A 19,306-nucleotide genomic window follows, 5' to 3' on the forward strand; every position below is an offset into this window, starting at 1 on the left:
ACTCTCAAGAGTCTTCTCCAACACCACAGTTCAAAAGCATCAAGTCTTCTGTGCTCAGCTTTCTTTATAGTCCTACTCTCATATCCATGCATGACCACTGGAAAAACCATAGCCTTGACTAGATGGACCTTTGTTGACAAAGTAATGTCTCTGCTTTTTAATACACTATCTAGGTTGGTCATAACTTTCCTTCCAAGGAGTAAGTGTCTTTTAATTTCATGGCTGCAATCACCATCTGCAGTAATTTTGGAGCACAAAAAAATTAAGTCAGCCACTGTTTCCCCATCTATTTGCCATGAAGTGATGGGACCAGATGCCATGATCTTTGTTTTCTGAATGTTGAGCTTTAAGTCAGCTTTTTCACTCTCCTCTTTTCACTTTCATCAAGAGGCTCTTTAGTTCTTCTTCACTTTCTGCCATGAGGGTGGTGTCACCTGCATATCTGAGGTTATTGATATTTTTCCTGGCAATCTTGATTCCAACTTGTGCTTCCTCCAGCCCAGCATTTCTCATGATGTACTCTGCATATAAGTTAAATAAGCAGGGTGACAATATACAGCCCTGACTTACTCCTTTCCTGATTTGGAACCAGTCTGTTGTTCGATGTTCAGTTCTAACTCGATGTTCAGTTCTAACATCTAACTGATGTTCAGTTCAGTTGCTTCTTGACCTGCATACAGGTTTTTCAAGAGGCAGGTCAGGTGGTCTGGTATTCCCATCTCTTGAAGAGTTTTCCACGGTTTATTATGATCCACACAGTCAAAGGCTTTGGCATAGTCAATAAAGCAGATATAGATGTTTTTCTGGAACTGTCTTGCTTTTTTGATGATCCAACGAATGTTGGCAATTTGATCTCTGGTTCCTCTGCCTTTTCTAAAACCAGCTTGAACATCTGGAAGTTCACAGTTCATGTATTGCTGAAGCCTGGCTTGAATTTTAAGCATTACTTTACTAGCGTGTGAGATGAGTGCAATTGTGCAGTAGTTTGAGCATTCTTTGGCATTGCCTTTCTTTGGAATTGGAATGGAAACTGACCTTTTCCAGTCCTGTGGCTGCTGCTGAGTTTCCAGATTTGCTGGCATATTGAGCACTTTCACAGCATCATCTTTCAGATTTGAAATAGCTCAACTGGAATTCCATCACCTCCACTAGCTTTGTTCGTAGTGATGCTTCCTAAGGCCCACTTGACTGCACATTCCAGGACATCTGGCTCTAGGTGAGTAATCACACCATCGTGATTATCTCGGTCGTGAAGATCTATTTTGTACAATTCTTGGTATATTCTTGCTACTTCTTCTTAGTATCTTCTGCTTCTGTTATGTCCCTACCATTTCTGTCCATTATTGAGCCCATCTTTGCATGAAATATTCCCTTGGTATCTCTAATTTTCTTGAAGAGATCTCTAGTCTTTCCCATTCTATTGTTTTCCTCTATGTCTTTGCATTGATCGCTAAGGAAGGCTTTCTTATCTCCGTGCTATTCTTTGGAACTCTGCATTTTATGTGGTGCAGCACACTCCCAAAGTCAAAAAGCACAGCAATACCATTCTAGCACAACTGGTGGGAAAATTAGAAAACAAGGAAAATGTTGCAAGTTTTTCTAAAAATGAAACTTATTCAATTTACATAACTGGCTTTTCAGATAATATCCTTTCTACCTTTTGCTGTTAATGTCTTTCCTTTTATGAACTATAAAAAACTAAAATACAGATTTCTTTTAATGTTTTAAAAATGCCTTACCCGGCATAATACAAAGTTGACAACTTTTATATTAATTCCTCAGTTCTTTCTTTCTAAAGTTTTTTTTTTTTTAAGGTTTTTTAATCTGTGAAATTCAGATGGCCAAGGAACACAAATCTAACATATACTGAACGAGCTATGGCAAAGGTCCCAGATAAGCAGCCTCATAGAAACTGGGATGAGAAAGCATTCTGCCAGCTTATAGAAGACATGACATCTAACATTATCATACACAATGCTGCTGTGACTCTGAAGAGTGAAAGGGATCGGGCAAAAAGCTATGAGGGCCTTTTAAGAAACACCAGCCCAGGGTGGGCAGAGCAGTACTTACTTATAAGGAATATGGACTTGTAGGGGAGTGTAAACTGTTACACTGTTTCTGAAAGATGATTCAACAATATGTTTGTTTATGCTCTTAAACTCAGCAGCTCTTTTCCCAAGAACTTACATTAAGGAAGTAATCAGATAAACCCATGATTTTTATACAATAAGGAATTAGATATAATAGCATTACTCATAGTGAAATTTTTTTTACTAGCAAAAAATGAAACAACTTGTGTTTATTTTCTATATTTTATGTTTTTGACCTTTTGAAGGCCTTGCTGGCTGAGGAGTGACTGCCTTTTCCAATTTAGCTAACTCCCAGAAATAATAAACAACTTGCTTATCACTATGTCTTTCACACCCAAATCAACCAATCCCAAGTCAACACCCCTAACCAACTCCTTTATCTAACTCTTATCCACCAAGCCAGTATTTCCCCTGCCCTAAATCAACCCAGGGCTAGGTACCAAAATACTGAAGACAGATTCTCTGCCCCAAAGCCCACTGGAGTTATTCCAACTAGCCAGTCCTATGCCATCTATCCTGCTTTTCCCTCGGAAATGCCAGCAACGGCTGCGGCCCATGCTTTCCCCCTGCTACTGCTCTTGCTCCATGACCAGCTCTGCTGGGGCTTCCATCATGTGGCTCTGCATGGTGTGCCACGACGCTCACGTCTAGGCAGCTGTAACGTTGAAATTTTCGTTCAGTGGCATTTATCTCTCCATGTTGTCCCTCAGTTACCTTTATAAATTAAAACCTGGGCACAAACTGATCTGTAGGAGATTAAGGAATTAACTTACATGCTGAAATACTGTTAGTAATTAAATAACATTTTCAAGGGAAACAATTACTGATGTACCAAAACCTTTATAAATAGATTTAAGTAGGAAATGTACATAAAATATTATGTAGTTACAATCTGTATTATGTTTAAAAGGGACAAACAGAAACACATATGTTACCTTTGGAAATGGAAAAAGAGAGAAAGGAGAGGTACATTCCAAAATGTTAGCGGTGGTATCTCTGAGTAGTAGAATTATCAGTTATTTTTATAAGGTGTGACTCTCTACTTGCCAAATTGTCCATAATGAGTATATATTACTTTTGTAGTGATAAAAGCACATTCTAAGCATTAGATCAAAGAAGATATGGGTCCTACGCATTCTAAGTGTCTTTAGCAATATATTATTATTTAAGTCTCCAAAGCAGTCCATATTAACTTTAAATCAACAGGCTAAGGTAATCTGTCACTGACTCTCAATACAAAACAAGTATACATTCAACATTCAAACTGCAAAACATCAGATCTGAAAGTCTATAAGAGATTTCAATGTCAGAAAATAATGTTATAAACAACATTTAGTATAAATCTGTTAAGACGGAATCAAAAAATTTTAAGTGCTTCACTGAAAATCACAACAAATTTCCCTTTCCTGTTTTCCTGCTAAAATATTTTTTTAAAAGTCTGAAACTTTCCCAAACATTCCTGGACACAGAACTACATGATGCAGAAACCACATAATATTTGGCAGTACCCAAAAACTGAGACATTCTCTTGGAAGTCTAACTATTTAAAAAAGCACAAAGCAAAATCAGGCCAAGGTTCCCAGTGTATGAGCCAACACAGAGAATGTACAAAAACAATTACATAATACTTTTCAGTGTCCACTAGGATATTTTTAAAGCATTTTTTCAATGTCAAATAATCCATAAACATGGAAATATGAGCCACCAGGAAGTAGACTATACATGGTTCAGCATAAATCTGCAAACTAAACACAAACATGACACCTTTGAAAGTGAGACAAGATCCATATCCAATTTAACTGAAACTGGTTCACCAGGCAGGGAAAGGAGGTGGGGGAGTGAGTATGAAACTCTAGACAGTACAGACAATGCACATGAGCATGGACAGCTAGTAGAAAGCTCTGCTGTGATGAAGTAGAGAGCATGGTAAATAAGGCTCTTATATGGCAAGCTAGGGACCTTAGTTTTTTACCCTAAAGTCAATTAACAGAAGCATTTCCTTTCCTGAAAGGAGGTATTAGCTGGAGTCCTGAAGGATGAATAGAAGGATTCTAGAACTCAGAAAGGCAGAGGGCGGTAAACATTCCAGGTGAAGGAACCAACATGTAAGGCGGAGAGTACAGCTCAACAAGATAACCAATGTGGTTAAAACAGAGTGCATATTATGAAGTCTTGACTATCTGAGTAAGGACCTTGTACTTACTTATGTAGGTAATGCGACTGATGGTAGTTCTGAGTAGGGGAGTAGCCTGACTATAGCTGCACTTAAGCAAAATAATAATAGTAATAGTTGATAGTAATGCTGAGGGTACAGTGGAGTGGGACAGGATCAAAACAGGAAACGTAATGAGGAGGCACTTGCCACACATGGGTGAGAGGTGATGAGGCCATAGGAACACCGCCTTACACTTTCCACCTCCAGGTCTCTCTACTGGACTCATTCCTAACACCAAAAATGTCCTACCCTACCCCATCACAGTGTTCCAAACCCAGCTACTGTCCTCAGGGCTTAATACCTAATACTTGTTAACACTCAAATACATGCCATAAAGAATTAAGTGTTTCAATACTTTAGATAATTTCTTTCCCTTTAAACAAAAGCTCAAAGTATCAGAAATATTCACATCAGAAAAGATTTTGCAGATATTATTTAAATTTTCTTCTAATGTTTTAATTTTGGAACCACTAGAAAAAAGAACATCTAACTGTTTCACAGACCATGAGAGAACCTGCATGTTTCAAACAGAACTACCTATAATACTAACACACACACACATGCATAATACTTTAAAAATAATTGAATATAAAAGTCATTTTATCTAATTTTCACCTAGATACGCACTTCCCATATGAACGATGTAACTGACTGATGTATGGGAAGCTAAAAATGGAAATATTGCTTATATAATGATTTTAATTACAGAGTCACTGTACCTCCTCATTTGATAACTGAGCTGAAGAGTCTTCATGAGTTAAAGCACACACTACTGGTATTTTTACTTCCTCCTCAACATCTGTTTTTTTGTGATCCTTTCTCTTACTAAGCCTTTGCTGTTCATCTTCTTCCTAAAAGTTAGGAATAAAAAATATATATTACTCAGGTAATGTGTACTGAATGGTTCTTTAACCACTCAAAACAAATATAAAAGTACACTATGTGAAAAGCCAAACAAAAGAAAGCAAATCACCTCCTCTTCTTCAAGTGATCCAAGAAACAAAATTAACACAGAATGTTCCTTCAGGTTATTATTGAAAACAAATGGGAAAAAGTTATGGCATTACACATCCATTTGAAACATGTACAAATAAATATGAAATACAGATGAATTATTAAAGCTGATACAATAATTCATTAAATAAAGGTGAAAAATACCCTCAATGTCCACCCCCCCGCAACAAACACTGTAGTGGTGAGGGACAAACACACAATTAGACTACTATTCAAGTATGTACAAGGTTCTACAGAAGAACAAAATAAAGATTTCATCTAAGGCAGCCAGAAAGGGGGCCTAAAGAAGGTAACATTTTAGCTGGATCTTGAAGAATTGGTAAAATGAGTCTGCCAATTTTGAGACAAGCAAGGATCTCAGGCAAAAAACTACATAAAAGGGGCAGAGGCATGGAAGAGCAGGTATATGAGTAGCAAGGTACAGGGAGAAAGGGAGGATGATTAAGTGCTTAGACTCTAGAACCAGAGACTGGTCAACCCTCAGATATGCCATTAGTCCCTGTCTCATGTAGAAAGTTTTCTTCTGTGTATCTGTTTTGAAAACCACATGAGATAAAAAGTTTACATACAAAGCCTTGGCACAATGCTGACACGCAGGCCTTAAATGACCAGTTCTGGAGTTTAGACTGTTCTAACGGGAAGCACCACCAACTCGATGGACATGATTTTGAGTAAACTCCGGGAGTTGGTGATGGACAGGGAGGCCTGGCGTGCTGCAATTCATGGGGTCTCAAAGAGTCGGACACAACTGAATGACTGAACTGAACTGAACTGAATGGGAAGCAGAAAGAGCATGATTAGATCTGTACTTTAGAATCTAAATCCTCAAGTTGACTGTGTCTACATACAAGGTGAATGAGCCAGACAAGAGATAGAAAAGAAATGTAAAAAGAAACTTCTGAAAAACAAAATCTAACCTAAACTATACAAGATAACTTGAAATATTTCTTACAATACCTAGAAAACTTCTGAATAGCTATCCTAAGAAAGTGTTTTCCTAAGAAAGCTATCCTAAGGAAGTATTTGTATATACAACTTACATACAACATAGTATATTAGCTGTAAAACAATTTCAAAGAAAAGAAAGAAACGATCCCCACTACAAAGAGAAGGATTAAATCAATTACAATACATCCTTGGTACCAGTTAACAAGGATAGGATAGCCCTCTGAAAAATATATCCAAGATGATACTTATGAGAAAAATAAGCTACAGAATAAATACTTACACCATGATTCCAGCTGTATGGGGAAAAAACAAACAAACTTAAACATACACTTATAAACACAAAGAAATGGTCTTGAATACTACCTTCCAAATGGATTATTCCTGATTTAAAAAGTGGCTATTTCTGGGAAGGGAAGTGTGTGAGATATCAAGGGAGAGTTTAATTTTATCACTTTATTTTTTCACTTTGTATTTAAAACAAAGTATTTTAACATGAGAATGTATTTATGTATTACTCATGTAATTTAAATAATTTTTTAAGATGAGAAAACAGGATGCTGAGTATGTAGCACTCTAGACACCTGTCTTTTCACACCACTCAGCCTCTGCATCTCCACCCATTACCTTCTAATAAGACTTTTAGGGCAATATCACAAAAGACATGGCCTGCTGCTGCTGCTGCAAAGTCACTTCAGTCATGTCCAACTCTGTGCGACCCCACAGATGGCAGCCCACCAGGCTCCTCTGTCTCCGGGATTCTCCAGGCAAGAACACTGGAGTGGGTTGCCATTTCCTTCTCCAATGCATGAATGAAAGTGAAAAGTGTACGTGAAGTCACTCAGTCGTGTCCGACTCTCAAGAGACCCCAGGGACTGTAGCCTACCAGGCTCCTCCGTCCATGGGATTTTCCAGGCAAGAGTACTGGAGTGGAAGACATGGCCTGTATTAACAAAATGAGATCTGTACTTTAGAACCTAAATCCTCAAGTTGAGGATTTAGACTTCTCAGACTTCTGTCTGAGACGCAGACAGAACTGTAGAGAAAGATATTCTCAGAAATGTGCACTGCTGCACCGGCAGACTGAAGAGGGTCATTTCTAAATCATTCCTTCCCACCCACCCAGACGAGGCCATTTCTAAAGTTGAAAAACAAAATCCCTCAAATGCAACTATAATGTTTTCTGAAACGGCATACATCAACCTTGTTTCAGGCTTAAGTCAATATGTATTATACATAAAGTAATATACGATCACACGTCAGGGTGGGCTGGTTTATTGACCAAGCAAACAAATCTTACAAAACCACTATTCACCTGATCTTTCTTCTTCAGTTCTTCAACTTGTCGGAGCTGTTCAGAAGTTAGCACAATTTCCATTCGCTGCATGTCCCTCATCAGCAAACGTTGAGACTCCAGGAACTGGTCATTGGCCTTCTGCCACGTGTGTTTCAACTGGTTGTGTTGTTGTCGCTCTTGCTCCAAGAGGTGGCAAACTGTTTAGGAATCCCCCAATTAAAAACACTGAATTTTAATGGTAGGCAATTTCTTTAACATAGGCCTACCAAGCCATGTCTGGCCAAATGTCTTCCAGTCTAGGATTCTGTCTCCGACAAGAACCCAGGGCAAATCGCCATAGATCAAGGCAGCTGTCCCCACACCACCCCTCTAAGCAGAGTCTCTCAGAGTATGTTCCTAGGAAGAGGAACATGTGAAAAAAAAGATTTCTGAACTCATTAAGTTTCATAAACTTAGGTTAAAAGCTTTTTCTTTTTTTAATGAAAATTTCTTTATTGCAGGACTTTGAACTCAAGGTCTTAAGTATATCTATATTCCCTTATAAGGTAAAACATAATACAATATGTCCCAAATTTATTTTATCAAAAAGTCCTTTCCACAATGCCACTCACATAACATGTTCTAGGGAATACATTTTGGGAAACATTGCTCTTACAGCCAAATGCACAGTTACCACTCCTAATTTAATACATTCTGAATAAACTTGTTATCCAGGAATCCTTCTTGAGCCCATTTAGTTTGACCTCTCAGGATAAGTCAAAGAATCTTTGTAAATGCTTCTGTTCAGCTCAGCCATCTTCAGAAAAAGGAGGAGATGGTATCATCTATCAGCCCATCCATCTAGTCATCCAAGTCAGAAACCTGAAAGACAACTCATACTTCTGACTTCTCCTCACCCAACACATTCAACTGTGACGGAGGCCTCTAATAAGGCTACCTCCTGTTCGATATGACAGCCATCGTCTGCCTTCTGCCTTAGATTTAGGACACAGACAACTACAACAGGGGTCCCTCCGTTACTCTTCCTGCCACTTGTCTGGACCTCTCTATCCTACCCTCCACACTGCTGTAAAACTTAACTCTATAGAAGGTAAAATTTAAAACCCTTCGGAAAAGCCAGACACAAAATTGCTGCTTAATTTTTAACTATCTTCTTTTCATGTAAATACTGTTTTTCGGTATGACTATTTCAGTAGAAATTACTCTATCCCTTTACTCATTTTAGTGAAACTTCTCAGACACTTTCCCAGGCATATTAGGGAGGTTTGGTAGTCTTGCACTATTGCTGGAAGGGGTTGGGACATATAGGTTAAACAGAAATTCCTATTTCTTTTGGACACTCTTTCAGAGTTTGGGTATCTTTTTTACTGCAGTAGCACTTTTGAAAAGCATTTTCTGAAAGCCAAAGACTCAAATTTTGGATTACTTTAATAACATTTTATAAAATAATTCTGTAAGTTTATATAATTTCACTATCCCCACTATTTTGGGACAAAAAACACAATTTCCATGAATTTTTTGTGAAAGAACTATATTTTCCATGACCACAGTCCTAAATTTTCACATTAAAACATGTTACTAGTATAAGCTACAACAAGTATAAAATTTCAAGAATTCTATTTACATTTAGATAAAAATTTAGATCTTTATTTTCACTAACATCTAACTGAAATTTAGCATGTCCTTCAATTATCAAATACAGGCAACAAACCACAGTAAGTATAACAATACCCATCAACTGTTCACCAACAGTAGTTATTAGACCTGGTACTGGACCTTGTTATTTAATGTATTGATGAAACAGTACATTTATTACTATACCATAAGTTTGCAATTATTTATATTTTCCTGTTTTATAATATAATTAATTTCTTGTATAATTCTATGTATTTTATGTATTAAAAACATGATTTTGAGATGGCTTCACAAGACTGCCAAAGGAGTCTGTGACACAAAAAGTTTTAGAATCTCAGGTATATAAGATTCATTAGAAGAATTAAAAACAAATGTATATCTTAATGGGAAAGGATAAGTCTATTTCTCCTACCCTGAAAAACAGAGTCAATTTCTGCATCACTCTGCTACTAGGTTAGCAAAATAAAAATTATCTCTTATAAACAGGGGTGTTAGTTAAGAACACCAGAATATACCACCTGCCCTCTCTGTCCCATTTTCACTTTTGCCAATTCATTTCCGTCAAAATAGGTCTGGGGCAAAGCAGTTTAAGCAGAAATTCCCTATTCCCTGTCTGCCCAGAGCTTATGACCTGTGAGTTCTTACTGGGGTCCTGGAGAAACAAGAAGCCACCAACAATCCAAATACCTTTTCAAACCAACTGTGAACTAACGTGTCGGACTGGCATTTTGGAATTTGTTATTGTTACTAATTAATACCAATTTTACTTACATAGTTCTCTTAGAGACTGTGATTAAACATATAAAGTGTGTGTGTGTGTGTGTGTGTATATATTTACCTTCATGCAATTCTTTCCGAAGTTTCTCAGCATCTTCCTGTAAAACGGATTTCTGAGTATTCAAAACAGCTACGTACATCTCTAGATCAGTCCTACAAGATTTCTCAGCTTCCAGATAATGATTCAGCTCTTTCACCTGAAAAAGATGCAATTCTATTAAACTAAAACTTCCAACAGTTTCTACCTTAGGCATAATATTCTGGGGTTGTCTTGAAAGAAAATTACATTTATATTTACATAAATTTAAATTTACCACCCAGTTTACAAAACAAACACATACTTACTATAGAAAACTAGAAAATAATATTTTCCCAGCTCAGTCATATCTGACTGTTTGCGACCCCATGGACTACACAGTCCATGGAGTTCTCCAGGCCAGAACACTGGAGTGGGTAGCTATTCCCTTCTCCAGGGGATCTTCCCAATCCAGGGATCGAACGAACCCAGGTGTCCCACATTGCAGGAGGATTCTTTACCAATTGAGCCACCAGGGAAGCCCAAGAATATTGGAGTGGGTAACCTATCCTTTCTCCAGACCTTCCTGACCCAGGAATTGAACCGGGGCCTCCTGCACTGCAGGATTCTTCACCAACTGAGCTACCAGGGAAGCCCAGGAAAATAACATAATTGACAATAATTAATAGTAAGCATTATCCATAATCATCACCAAAGTAAATATACAATTGAGATTACACATAACATCTTTGTACCTAGCTTTTAAAAAGGTGGTTCCAAACTCTACTCCCTGAGCAACACACACATGTGCTCATTTTATCACATACTCAGTGAACCCAGGTTACTGAGGTTTTATTTTTTATTTTTGTTGTTTTTAATCAGTGTATTTCCTAAAGATAAACATGGTGTCATACTCTTGTAAGTTTGCTTTACTTTGATTTCTGGCGAGATAATTCCAAATGCCTTAAATTTATAAAAAGGAGACATTTTCATAGGCATAAATTCATGAAAAAAAAAAGGGGGAAGTCATGACAGAAAAAATAAACTCATGCCATAATGAACAGAAACTTGAAGGCAAGTGCAGAGTACTTTTAAAAATCACATCATTTTTTAAGTGTCTTATTCCTATTAAATAATTAACTATAATATTCAAGTATTAACAATATAGTCTAATGTCTGAAACAATATCAATATCCAAAATAAATTGTAATCTTGCCCCATGTAAGAATCACTTGCTCTACCTTCCCTTACAAATTGTCCATCCTAAATTTTGGCTATGTAACTTTCACCTGTTTCAAATGGTTATGTCTCATTCCACTTTCAAGGTCATATTTATGCCTTTTATCTTCCCATTTCTCCAACTTGAAATAGCTGGCTGATCTGTTTTCAGTAATCTTCACTCCTAGGCCATTAGGTCACGGACCAAAATGATTATTTAAGCTGACGTTGAAGGCTGTCAGTCAATCAGAAATGCACTAATCAAGCATGACAAAGGGCTGATTTGTCATCAGGCATTTTCCCTATCACCTGGAGAGGTGGTAATTCAGTTGAGGGGGGTAATTCAATTGAGGGTAAAGGAAATTCAGTATGTCCAATATGTTACTGCTTTCCCATTTTAAAAAAATCAGTTTCACCGCTTTCTTTCCAGTTGCTATGCTTAATTTCTTTACTGTGTCTTACTGTATCATCTAGGACCACAGAAGCAGTCTGAACAAAATTAATGAGCACGAGTTTCCTCATATTGCTCCAGTCATTAACAGTAAGGTTGCTAAACATTCACCATGATTTTGAGGTTTGCTGAAGGTTTGATAAACAGCCCTTTATTTATTATTCAGTTCAGTTAAGTTGCTCAGTCATGTCCGACTCTGCGACCCCGTGAATCGCAGCACGCCAGGCCTCCCTGTCCGTCACCAACTCCCGGAGTTTACTCAAACTCATGTCCATCGAGTCGGTGATGCCATCCAGCCATCTCATCCTCTGTCGTCCCCTTCTCCTCCTGCCCCCAACCCCTCCCAGCATCAGGGTCTTTTCCAATGAGTCAGCTCTTCGCATGAGGTGGCCAAAGTATTTATTGTTACAGGGTGTTTAAATTTATCAAATGCCTTTCTAAATCTAAGTTGAATATATTACGTTTCTCCTATAATCTCTTTATGTGGTACACAAAATTAATAGGTTTTCTGGTGATATATCATCCTAAATTACTGGAAAGATCTTCTCCACTTTTTTCCCGGCCACACGCTGCACCAAGTGGCATGTGGAATCTTAGTTCCCTGACCAGGGATCAAACCTATGCCCCCAGGATTAGGAACACAATTTTAACCACTAGACTACCAGGGAAGCCCCAGGACAATCCCTTTTTGATCCTGGTGTCTTTTTTGCATTTTTTCTTTTAATTACTCTGCTGAAAAATTGTTTCTGTATTCTTAAATGAGATAGATCTACAATTTTTTTGTTAATACTTTTTAGTGAGTTTGTTTCTAATGAAGTTATATAAGTCTCATAAAATGAGTTGAGAGGTTTCCCTCTTTTTCTATTCTCTAACACAGTTTGTAAAATATAAGGATTCCTTTTCCAAGAGGTTTGAAAAAACTTGCCTGCAAAACTAATTGAGTCTAACATCTCTGGGAGGAAAGGAAACAGGAATAAAGGAGATTCCGACTATAAACTCACTTTCTTTAATAGGCATTAACTACATCGGCTTTCCTATTATACCTTGAGACAATATTGGCTAATTAGTTCTTATTAGAATATTTCTCATCAATCTTATTTCATTTCAAATTTATTGCTGTGACATTGTTCATAGTATTTATTATTTTTAAGTCTCAACTGATTTGTAGTTATTTCCCTGCTTCATTTCTAATGGTTTAAGTCTTTTTGTTTTTTCTTCCTGATCAGTCTTATCAGGGTGACAAGTTTTTCCATTTTCTTGTTTTTCCATTTTTTTTCCATTATATTTACATTCTCAATTTTCCTTTTGCTTTTCTACTTCACTAATTTCTGCTCTTATCTGCATCACTTCCTTCCATTCATACTGTTTGTACTATTGTTCTTTCAGATTCTTGAGTAAAAAAACAAAATCACCCTAAATATTTTACAATTCCCTTTCCCATATGAGTTAATTTTTTTCATTTCCAGACATTTTACCTTAACTATATTTTATTGTAAATAATTAATAACTCATGGTCAGAGATTTGGATTTGCATAATAAATCTTCAAAATAAAATGACTTTTTCTTTGTGACAATGAAAAGTATAATGTACCTAAAAATAACAATACTTTATTCCATGCACTATCCTCTTAACTACTATGCTCTACTACCGTATTAAATAGTCTTTCTCCTAAGGACAGGATTCTGTGTCTATCACATCTAAATTACTAACCAAGTTGTTCAAAACTCCTATATCCCTACTAATATTTTTTTTCTGATTGTATTATCATATGCTAAAGGACAATTTAAATCATCTACTATGATTGTGAATAATTCTCCTTTTAACTGTCACTTTTTAGTTCACATATTTCAAAGCTGTGTAAATGCGTTCAGGTGTATGACTGTCATATCTTATTGATGGATTATAAATTTAAAAAGGTCCCTCTTTATCTCTATTAATTCTTTTTTCCTTTTGTCCTACTTCATAAATGCTGTATCAACTTTCTTTTGATTAGAATTTACAAGGCATAGCTTTAAATATCTCTTTTTCTCAATATCACTTTGTAGTTTTATTTTAGGTATGTCTCTTACAAGCAATATAAATTTATATTACATTATAAATTTAAAATCCAGTCTCTTTTAGTAGGTAATTATCAGCTTACACTTACTAGAATTACTGATACACATCCATTTCTACACTCCTACATTTTTTTCTACACTCCTATATACTCCTTTTGATTACTACCTCTAAATTATTTTTCTTTCATACGTTTTAGATTATTAAAATGTTTGACAATTCCTTTCCCATGAGTTAATTTTTTTCATTTTCAGACATTATACCTTCACTACATTTTATTGTAAATAATAACCTATGGTCAGAGATTTGGATCTGCCTAACAGCAAATCTTGTTTTTTTTCTATTGGGTCTTTACAGCCAACAAATCCAGCTGTACTACAGCTACGTAATTTCTAAAAGATCGATTCTAGGGCTGATGTCAGGAAACAAAGTCACCTTTGAACAACTTATTTTCCATCAAAACGAGTGATACTCATTTTGATAAGAAGATAAACACTGACTACATAATGAAGCAGCACAAGCAACACTATTGTCATTATTTTAAATATCCATAAAGACAAAATCATCTTCAAGCATTTTCTTGCATTTTAAAGAAAGCAAGATTCTGACAATACATAGTCTAAATTACAGTTTTTACTCCCTCAGTATTCTAATTTTGCTCAAAGCATAAGGGTAGAACTTTGGCTCCAAGCAAATGGATTATAACTTTTCACAACCTTTGAGGCCTCCAACTCTTTAATCTTGTCTTCAGCCTCTGTCAGTTTATCTTTCAAAGCTGCAATTTCCTTCTCCATAGGCATCACAACAGACCGAAGTTTTTCAGCATCCTCTTGGGCCTGTTAAAAAGAATTAAATGCCACAACTTACCGATTTATCACTTTTCTAAGAAATAATAAGCTAGCAGACACAGTGCTAGAGCACTCACAAAACTGAACCATGTCTTACTCTTAAATGCTGCATTACTTTGAATGTCAAGTCATAATCACAGCTTTATCAAATATTTCATTTAGAATTTAGGAATAAGTAGGAAAATGTATTCACTATGACAAACTTTAATTTTTTGTTTGTTTTGGAAAGTGAAAGCAGGCTTATTTAGACAGATTATACATTTCATAGACAGAATGTGGTCGTCTCAGAAAGTGAGAGCAACCACAGATGTGACTTTTTAACTAGCTGAGTGAGATGAAAATATAGATATATATATGTGTATATATATAAACACATATAATAAATACTTTAATTTTTGTAATTCTGGTTACGAAATTTTAAAAACCATAATCTCTTACAAATACAGAAAGGACTAATTTTCTAACATTAAAATAGAACATTTATTTCCTAAAATATTAGAAAATTATATTTCTATAAAAGGGCTTCAACCTAAATTTTTTTTTTTTTAATTTTTATTAGTTGGAGGCTAATTACTTTACATCATTACAGTAGTTTTTGTTATACATTGATATGAATTAGCCATGGATTTACATGTACTCCCCATCCCAGTCCCCCCTCCCACCTCCCTCCAACCTAAATTTTTAAACAGAATATTATCATTTTACTTTTGACATCTAAATGAAACAAACTCAAAGAATAACCCCTAAAGCCATGGTGTTTACCATCCTCCATTCTCAAAAACACAGATTAAAAGCAAACATCCATAAACTAATAAATTGATAAGAAACTTAATTTTCACTTTATACACATATGTATATTTATACAGAAACAAAGACCGACTCAAAAAGTTCACTTTTTCCCTTCTAGTGAAAATTAAAATTAATCTTATTCACTGAATTTAAACCAATCCAAGCTTATCCTAAAGTGCTTGTGATAGGGAAAATATTACCTATGCAGAAACGTGAGTGAAGATTAAAAAAACAATTGATATCTCTCAGAAAAGAGTGACATACTTTGTTTGCCAGTGCTTGCAAAGTCATTTCATCATTTATTTTATTTTGAACTAAGTCCAGTTAGGAAAAGATATGTGAGCTTAAAATATCTTCAGTCAAGGCTAATTTGGGATGTTTATAGAGATCTGCTGGTAAAAATCACCAGGGGAAAAAAAAGAAGAAAAGCAACGAAGAATTTAATACAGATTGAGTCATTTATTAATGCAAAAATGACTTCACAATTCTAAGCGACACATACCAAAAAAAGAAACTTTTAAAGATGACTTTTTTAAATGACAGAAAGGTCATTAGAAACAAATCTAAGACACTATCACAGCCAAGAGAAACCTAAGAGTCATGACTGAATGTAATGTGGTATCCTGGATGTGATTCTGAAACAGAAAAAAAGGACTTGGGTAAAAACTAATGGAATCTGAATACAAAGAAAGGACTTTTAGTTAAAAATAATCAATACAGATTTATTAACTGTGACAAATCTAAGATACTAATATTAAGATGTTAACAGGGGAAACTGGGAGTGAAGGATATGGGAACTCTTAAGTTTCATTTTTTTTTATAAATCAAAAACTGTTCTAAAAAATAATGTTTACTTTAAAAAATAAAAAAAAATTTTAAAAGGATAAAAAGTGGACTGTGGAAATCATGATTATGAATATACTGTTGTTGTTATTGTTTAGTTGTTAAGTCATATCCGACTCTTTCACGACCCCATGGACTGTAGCCCACTAGGCTCCTCTGTCCATGGGATTTCCCAGGCAAGAATACTGGAGTGGGTTGCCATTTCCTTCTCCAGGGGATTTTTTTGACCCAGGGATCAAATCCATATCTCTTGCATTGGCGAGCGGATTGTTTACCACTGAGCCACCAGGGATGTCTCTTATGAATATATTAGAAAAATGAAAAAGAAAACTATCATCATGTGAATGGTACTGTGGCTCAGAATAAAATATCTAATCATAGCATTAACTATGAATTCATCTCAAAAGCCTTGAGAGAACTGAAGACTGTCTACTGTGGCTAACGATGGTAGATGACTAAGTGACTAGTGATCATGAAGACATTGTTAGATCCTCATGAAGAAGCTGAATTACAATCTTCTCCTGAAATAAGACAATGAAAATAGCTCTTCCTCAAGGTACAGGCTTTTGTTCTAGGTGTTGAGTTCTCATATGATTTTTACATTATAAAAAAAATTAAATAAACTTCTAAATACATAATAGTAATCCTTGTATGAACAAGGATTATGGTTAATTCAACTGAAAATTAAAAATCAAATTCTAATTACTATCTTATATGTGATTTCAAATATACATATGTATATAAATTAAGAAAGCAAAAGTTCCTATAATGGCCTACATGGGAAAAGAATCTTAAATTTAAAAAGTGGATATCTGAATATGCATAACTGATTCACTCTACTGTACACCTGAAACTTAACACTGTAAATAACTATACACCAATAAAAAATTTTTTTAATTGAAATATAAAAGTTTACATAATCAAACTGGCCAAAAAGCTTTTTAAATTTTCTCAATGATAAAATGTTCCATCTTCTATTTTAGTTGCTCTATCTTCAGAATCTAAAATGTTCAAGCATAATATGCAGTACATACATGACACTGGAACCACAGTATATTGAGAAAGAAGGAAAACTTAACACCTATTCTCAAGCTTCAATTGAGACCAAGCAACAACATTCATTCAAGCAATACTTACTAAGCACCTATGAGCGAGACACTACCCTAAGCATTTAGGATACACAATAAACAAAGACTCCTATCCTCATGAAGCTCACATTCTAGTGAGAAGGAAAAGGCAGCAGACAGTAAACATACCAAATAGGAGAACTCTGTGTACATTATAAGGAAATAAGTGCAATAGAAAAAGAAAAATCAGAATAAGATCTGAGCAAGTTGTGGTAGGTGGGGGAGGGAGATGGGCAGGTTGCAATGTCAAATGGGGTGGTCAGGACAGGCCTCATGAGGTGGAAGCAACTGGACAAAGATTTGAAGAAGGTGAGAGAGTTAGCCATACCTAAATGTGGGGGAAGGTCATCAAATTATTTAGTACTCTATTTAGGTCTGTGTCCAAATAATTTCTCTAACAGAAAACAAAACAGTAAAATTTCTATTACCGTAATAATATTAGTTAAAGCATTACCACAAACATATTTGGATTCAAATATTTCTACAAATGAATACATTCCTCCATACCTTTTTCATTTCATTTTCTAAATTTTCCTCCTCTTGACCTTCAGACAGCCTTCTCCTTAAATCTGCTATTTCCCTCTCTGCAGATTCTCGATACTGTGCCCACTGTGTTCGCTCCTGCTCCAGCCTAAGGTGGAACTGGTGCTCATAGTCACGAACTGTTTCTACAAAACATCACCAAATATTTCATGTCTAAGCATTCTGGAAAAAATGAGCTGGCACACTAAAATTTTAAAAGTAGTTATATAAAGCACGTAAGCAAGCCTAGTTTCTGGAAATATTTTAATTCACTAAAAACACTAACATTTCCAGTTCTTACTACACATAGTTTTCCTAAGGACTTTAAATCATCTCTAATCTTCAGAATAAACCTGTGCCACATATTATTTTATAGATGAGAAAAAGCTTAGGAAAGGTTAAATACTCTGGCCAATGTCTCATAACTAGAAAGAAACAGAGCTAGAATTCGAACCTAAGACCAATTCTAAAATCTATGTTCTTAGATAAAACTGTATGACTCCCAAGACAAACGTAACATGTCGTCCCAATACAACTACATATATGAAAGTGTGAGAAAAGGGACATAATGTTTTACTATATACCAAGATTCTAAAGTGAGACACAAATTCTATAAAGTCTTTATAAAATAACTATCTTCAAGACAATCCTAAAACGTGCTAAATACCGCTGGTTGTCCATTAATTTCCACTCTTTTTTCTTTCTAATAAAACCCCAAATTTGTTCCAAAAATCAATGGCCCAATTTAAAATCTAGAATTTCTACATGTCTTGGTAGTTATGTGTAACCAGAAACCTCTATAAACTGGGGGGTGGGGGAGGGAGGGCAAGGGGGAAATATGCTGAAGATTTCTAGAAAATCTTTGCTTTACTGAGGTGGACTGGAGGAGCAGTCATTTTTTTCAGCCTCAAGGTAAAAGGAAGTTGAAAACTACATGCTAAGGATGAAGAAATAGAAGAACTGAAGGAGCCTAGGACACTGATGAAATCAGGAACCACTGTACCCAGCCCTAGATTACCTACCTACGAATTTCTCCTGTGAGAAAATGAACTCTTATTTGGGCAAGCTGCTGTGGTGGGTTGTAACATGAGGATCAGAGTAATCCCTAGACGATAGCCAAACACTCAGAAACAGTGCTAGTCTTACTTGCCTTCTTATAAATAGTACTAGGGCAACAATGACACATAACTGCAAAGACAGGGAAAAAAGTAACCACTGTTTCACATTTATATTATTAACTAAACTAATTCCAGAAACTCAAAGATTCAGGAGGCAGCTTATATCATTATCATATTTTCAGAAATGCAAGAAGTAATTAAGTATGGGACTTCCCAGGTGGCGCTAACAGCTGATAGAGATTAAACCACTACTCTTCCTTTAGATCTACAGTCACCAACAAGAAGCTCATAAAGCCTGTTCTAACTCATAGGCCAATCTACCTCACAGACTGAGTGAAAATTTCA

At 35.7% G+C, this 19,306-nt stretch overlaps 1 protein-coding gene across 1 annotated transcript in view; it reads right to left on the reverse strand.

Annotated features, from left to right (window-relative positions):
- The window catches only part of RABEP1 (rabaptin, RAB GTPase binding effector protein 1), a 93,015-nt gene that overhangs the window by 27,337 nt on the left and 46,372 nt on the right, over positions 1 to 19,306 (reverse strand). Inside the window, exons 4-8 of the mRNA XM_020912956.2 lie at positions 17,829 to 17,989; positions 14,431 to 14,550; positions 10,035 to 10,170; positions 7,580 to 7,758; positions 5,025 to 5,156 (exon numbers count right to left, since the gene is read on the reverse strand). Coding sequence (XP_020768615.1) covers positions 5,025 to 5,156; positions 7,580 to 7,758; positions 10,035 to 10,170; positions 14,431 to 14,550; positions 17,829 to 17,989 — 728 coding nt within the window. The remainder of the gene's footprint in view (positions 1 to 5,024; positions 5,157 to 7,579; positions 7,759 to 10,034; positions 10,171 to 14,430; positions 14,551 to 17,828; positions 17,990 to 19,306) is intronic.

The sequence above is a fragment of the Odocoileus virginianus genome, chromosome 17 (assembly GCF_023699985.2).
Source record: "Odocoileus virginianus isolate 20LAN1187 ecotype Illinois chromosome 17, Ovbor_1.2, whole genome shotgun sequence".
NCBI lineage: Eukaryota > Metazoa > Chordata > Mammalia > Artiodactyla > Cervidae > Odocoileus > Odocoileus virginianus.